This window comes from Carassius carassius, chromosome 18 (assembly GCF_963082965.1).
Source record: "Carassius carassius chromosome 18, fCarCar2.1, whole genome shotgun sequence".
In the NCBI taxonomy this organism is placed as follows: domain Eukaryota; kingdom Metazoa; phylum Chordata; class Actinopteri; order Cypriniformes; family Cyprinidae; genus Carassius; species Carassius carassius.
This window is the reverse complement of record NC_081772.1, coordinates 17,887,205-17,893,204: the sequence shown is the minus strand read 5'-3', so window position 1 is coordinate 17,893,204 and position 6,000 is coordinate 17,887,205. Positions and strand designations below refer to the sequence as shown.

Genomic DNA, 6,000 nt, shown 5'->3' with positions numbered 1-6,000 from the left:
TGACCACGAACTCTTCAGCAGCTGGAAATCTATATAAGGCAAGAATGGGACCAAATTCCAACAGCAAAACTCCAGCAACTCATAGCCTCAATGCCCAGACGTCTTCAAACTGTTTTGAAAAGAAAAGGAGATGCTACACCATGGTAAACATGCCCCGTCCCAACTATTTTGAGACCTTTAGCAGAAATCAAAATTTAAATGAGCTCATTTTGTGCATAAAATTGTAAACTTTCTCAGTTTAAACATTTGCTATGTTATCTATGTTCTATTGTGAATAAAATATTGGCTCATGTGATTTGAAAGTCTTTTAGTTTTCATTTTATTAAAATTTAAAAAACGTCCCAACTTTTCCGGAATTCGGGTTGTAATTGTTTTAACCTTTTCACTATAAAAAAAAAAAATCATACTAATCCCAAACTTTTGAACAATAGTGAATACAGTAGTGTAAGAAAATATGTCCCATTCATTCAATCTTGTGGCCTTAAAGTGCATTTTCACATTTTATAGATGGGTAAAAAAAAGACATGTTAAGATAAATATTAAGGACCTCGATGATCAAAATTGCGGCGGCAGTGTTATATGGTAGGCCAACACCAAAATTTTACACCAATGACATCATTGCATTTTGCTTGAAAAAAGCGATTGTATCTTTTTGGCGCAATTTGAGTCTCTTCCCCCTTAATCACAAGAGAAAATGAGTGTGGCATCATGTGCTTTTTCTGACAATCAAATGTGCTTTTTAGTGTCTAGCTGATATTGACTCACTTGCAATCTTTAAGATCAGTCATCACCACAACTGTTTGGGAAAAACGTAGGCACAAAATGGTAAAAGCGAAAAAAGAATGAGGATGCTAAAGAATATGTTCCTCCATCATTCCCATCATGCACGTGACAGAGGCAACAGGGCCACAAACACCATCAAACATACACATTAGCTGAACATTCACACCATAGTAACCCAAACTAGGGAATGTTGTATTTCGAACTATTTGTTCTCCAACTTTACACTGTGTTAGTCAAAATATATGTTGAATATTCTCTGTTTAGACTCTTTTAGATGAACTCTTATAGCTTGAGAGTACAACTAAATAAAAACTCTGAAGAAAAAAGCACCAAGGGAGGTGGAGAACCAGAGAGGGCATGAAATTAGAGAAAGAACAGCATTGCATGTCTTCACAGGGAGGACTCGTACTGAAGCAACTCGTAAAGGAGGGGTCCATCCCTGTACCTGATGCCCACCGCGTTGGGGCTGATGTACTGGAGGATGTTTATGGTTCGCCGCAAACGTCGGTCCACAAAGTGAGCATCCCAGGCTGGATAGCGCTTCCTGGGCATGTCGATCTTGATGAGGGGCCCCTCGGGGGGGATGGGCCGACCCGCCGCATCGGTGGGTTCTGTGCACCTCACCTGGAACACCGGTAGACAAGTGTCTGTGGCAGCCTCCTCCGGCTCGCCGTAGTCCCCTGAAGCCATACCCCTGGTCGGGGTAGCTTGGGAGCCCCGATGCCCTGGAGTGGGAGCCATGGGCTCAGCCTCAGGTGGTAAGGGGAGGCCCCAAAGCAGCTCAGCACAGCAGGAACTGGCCAGCACCCTCATCCGGGGCCCCATAGGATGCAGGACCCCGTAGTAAAGAACCATGCAGGCCACTCCGGAAGCAAAGCACAGGAAGACGCCGCAGAGGGCGGATGCAGCGTAGGAGTCGGTAGTGACCGGGTCTCTGTAGGTGTACCACAGAGCGGTAAGGATGGTATTTTCCACCAGCACCAGCAAATAATAAACCACCATGCGGTATCGGGTCCTTCCCTCCTTGACGTTAAACCAGCAGAAGACGTAGACTATGCCTACCAACATGTTGAATAGCACCTCCTCCCACTTGGACATACAGAAGTCGGTGCCTCCGTGAATTACCCAGAAGGCCATGGCACACCAGTGCAGCACCACAAAAATGCCAAAGTAGATGTGGAAAACTGAGGCAAAGAGGGCGAAAGATAGTGCCCGAGAAGAAATGGTGAAGAAACGCCATAGAAGATGCACCACTGCTCCCCTGTAGCTCATGCTCTTTTGGTCATCACGAGAATCACGCAGAAGCTTGTGGTACGAGGCCAGAACCCAGGAAAGAGAGAGAAGAGACGCAACCGCTGACACACCTGGATGACAGAGAGACATACAATTATTCTTGTTAAATAGATAAATGTAATTGCTTATTAATATTTGGAATTAATATGAATATCTTTAAAAATAATAATAGTATTAATAATACTAAATAAGCACACAATATTTATAAATGATAAATAATATTACAATTATTGAATTACAATATAATGAAAAATAAACAATGGGGTCAGTAAGATTTTTTTTTTTCTCAAAGAAGTTAACACTTTTATTCAGCATTAAATTGATCACATGTGATAGTAAATAAATGTATAATGTTACTAAAGATTTATATTTAAAATAAATTAAGTTCTTTTGAATAATCTATTCATCAAATAATTCTAAAAATTTTTTTATCACAGTTTCCACAAAAATTATTAAGCATCAAAACTTTTCAATATAGATATAATAAGCAGAAAATCATGTGACACTGAAGATTAATGACTGCTAAAAAAAGCTTTGCCATCACAATAATAAATAACATTTTAAAATATATTGAAGTAAAAAAAAGTTATTTTAAGATTTAGTAATATTTTACTGCTAACTATTTTGCATTACATAAATGCAGCCTAGGTGAGCATAAAAAAAACCTTTACTGACACCAAATTTTTGAACAAAAACCACAATGCAATATATGTGTACTGAAGAATAACATAAACTATCTGCATCCAATAATGCTAATGAAAAAGCACGCTAACAAACAAACAGCAACAATAATTGTCTTATTATTTCTACAACACCTGCCTACCATTTGTTGGAGAAAATTTCCAAAACACACCTCTTGTATTGTTCTTTATGTCTTTTTTTCTAGGATGTTTACAATTCATCCTGCTGAGCTCAGACTTTGTGTTCATAAAGGCATCTGCACTGCTGGCAGTGCTGTCACCTCAGAGGTAAGAAATGGTTTCACAGCTCAGAATATCTGCTGCACAGCAGAAAAAATCATGCTGCCCACAAACACAGTTGATCATTCAAAAAGTCTCAGCCAGGGAGGGCCTTATTCTTAGATTCATCAACAAAGTCAGCCTTTTTTTTCAGAAACACAATATGGATTTGCCATGATGTGTCCAGTTTTCTGAAAGATTAAGATGGTCCTTGGATGTGTTGATGAATTATTACAACACAAAGCTGTGAGATCAGGTTGGGCATATACTGTTGTCACTTGAAAAGCTAACCTAACTGCAAATAGTAGCCATGCAACATGTTGTTACAGAGCCTTAAGTTGCACTTATAGTATTTTTATGTTATAAAAAATAAAAGTGTATTTTCAGCAGTATTTATAATCATAAGCATGCAATGCATGTGAAAAGTTACCAAGTCAATTAGAAACAAAATTCGCTACTGTAATTATTAACTTATAATTGCATTATACTACACCACAATCACAAAATAGGAAAACATGAGTAAATACATCTTATGAAAGGTATACATTGCATCACATTTTTTTTTACCAAGGTTTCAGAGTTATCTCAGTGAAATGTACACATCCAAAAAACATTTATCACTGACAAACATAAGCAGTACTGTTCGAAATGTCAGCGGTTTCAGTACAGAGCCTAGAGGCACTCCTTACACTGCAGAGTTTCGGCCCGGTTCTTCTGAATCATGATGCAGAGCTGGAGAACCAGCTGTGGTGCGCTTTCCAGAAATGTCTCCAGTAGACGGAGCATGTTGACATCTGCATACTCATACATCATGGCCCAGTAGAAGCGTCGCTGGTTCTCCTTTTGTTTGCGGCTCTGGATGCCAAGATACATTGTTCTGATGTACCTGCAGAGGTGCAGATGCAGAAGAGAAGGAAAGCAGATATAGTATAAAGTTGGAATATACAGAGAACTGATTACATTTCAGATAAAAAAATAACAATAATCACAGAGGGGAACAGAAAAAGAGAAAACAAGGGGAGGAATCAGTTAAACAGATTGAAATCACATATCCATTATGGATAAATTCTCTTCAAACCAGTGTTGTGTTGGGGAGGAACACACAATCTCACACACACACACACACTGCTAGAATGTCTCACTCAAACTTCACTTGTCTGTGTTTGTTTCAGACAGAATGTCAGTTTGTGTATTAATCTGTGTGTATTTTTCTTTTTTTTTCTTTTTTGCAGGGTACATCATTACTAGAAGGTGGCAGAAAAAATGCTTATCTTTATTAGGGAGTCATTTGAATGATTTACTCACTTGATTCAATCATTTAGCTAGCAACTAAATCATTGGTCTTCTGTATCATTCACTTAACCGATTCATTCAACAACACTGATTCCTTAAACAAAACATGAGAATGGCTCTAAAAGTCTGAAAAATTCCACCTCTGCAGGCAGCATACAGAGGTAAGATGGCAACAAGGCATATCTGAATCCCATGATCATCTCACATCCTCTCTGCTGAGATACATTGATCTAATCCGTTTTTTGACTTCTAATCCGATTCTAATCCGCATTGTGAAAGTGTGGTTGGTGGTCAGTTTGTGTGTAAATGTCTGTTTTGGCCAACTTTTTCCCCTTTTGATGTAATTTCCAGGGAGAAATTAGTATTGTAGTAATTATGTATTCACTTATTCACTCAGTTATTACAAAAGATCTCTTTATTTTGTTGTAGATCAGATATATATATATTTTTTCTATTGTTAATCAATCAGTCATGTGCAAGTGCTGCCTGCAAAGTCACTGCCTAATGATGAGGTCACTAGTCAGCTGCCCAAGCTTTCATGCGCAGCCACTGTCTTTGTTAGTGAGTCATTTGAATCAGTCACTCAACCGATTCATTTAACAATTTCAGTTTCATTCCTGATTAAAATACCACAACTGTGTGTTGCCCAGAGACGCGACAATTAATTAATTAATAAAACAAATTTCACTAATATTATATATATATATATATATATATATATATATATATATTTATTTATTTATGCATTAGCAGACACTTTTATCCAAAACGACTTACAGTGCATTCAGGCTAACAATTTTTACCTATCATGTGTTCCTTAGTGTTTATTAGGGTTTATGTGGTTTAGTAATCAGTAGTGCATGATAACTGGAAGTGGATAGCATACATACAGACTGCTAATCTAGCCCTATTTTTCTTCTCATCCTGTATTAAAGACGCCACTATATACCGGTGGGGACAGTTGCCAACGGGCACCTGTCTAGGCAGGGATGGAGACAGGGTGTGCTGTGTCAGCAACTCTCAGGGATTGATTATCTGTGATCTTGAGCATGGGTCATCTTCTAGAGCTCAACACCATAGAGTTACTCTTTATTTATTGGAAGGCACAATATTGGGCCACATTTCTCTCTCATTTATTTTCTAAAGCTCAATTATGATGTTTTCATGAGAGAAGCTTGGACACATTAAGAGCCTATGTGCTGAGAGGAGAAAATTATATTTAGCCATAATAACAGAACTGAGACTTTGTAGTCAACAGGAGGTAAATGGGACTCACTGGCCCAGTATCTGAGAAAATGAAACTGCCTCCTAAAAAAGTGTAATGATACAACTACACCACTAAGCTATATATTTTCTAAGCTATATATTTGAATATGTATCTAATTATTCAATGTAACATAAAAATGTTGAAGTATCACTTGTTTTATCCTTTTATATATAAATATAAAAGGAATCAGATCAACAAGTGATACTTCAACATTTTATGTAGTGATACTTCAACATTTATATATATATATATATATATATATACAATACAGACCAAAAGTTTGGACACACCTTCTCATTCAAAGAGTTTTCTTTATTTTCATGACTATGAAAATTGTAGATTCACACTGAAGGCATCAAAACTATGAATTAACACATGTGGAATTATATATGGAATTATATACAT

General features: G+C 37.5%; 1 protein-coding gene across 1 annotated transcript in view; it reads right to left on the bottom strand.

Annotated features, from left to right (window-relative positions):
* Nucleotides 1-371: 371 nt before the first annotated feature.
* Nucleotides 372-6,000, bottom strand: part of LOC132092590 (XK-related protein 6-like) — a 43,420-nt gene continuing 37,791 nt past the window's right edge. The window contains exons 2-3 of the mRNA XM_059498886.1: nucleotides 3,725-3,921; nucleotides 372-2,147 (exon numbers count right to left, since the gene is read on the bottom strand). Coding sequence (XP_059354869.1) covers nucleotides 1,174-2,147; nucleotides 3,725-3,921 — 1,171 coding nt within the window. The 3' untranslated portion in view covers nucleotides 372-1,173. The remainder of the gene's footprint in view (nucleotides 2,148-3,724; nucleotides 3,922-6,000) is intronic.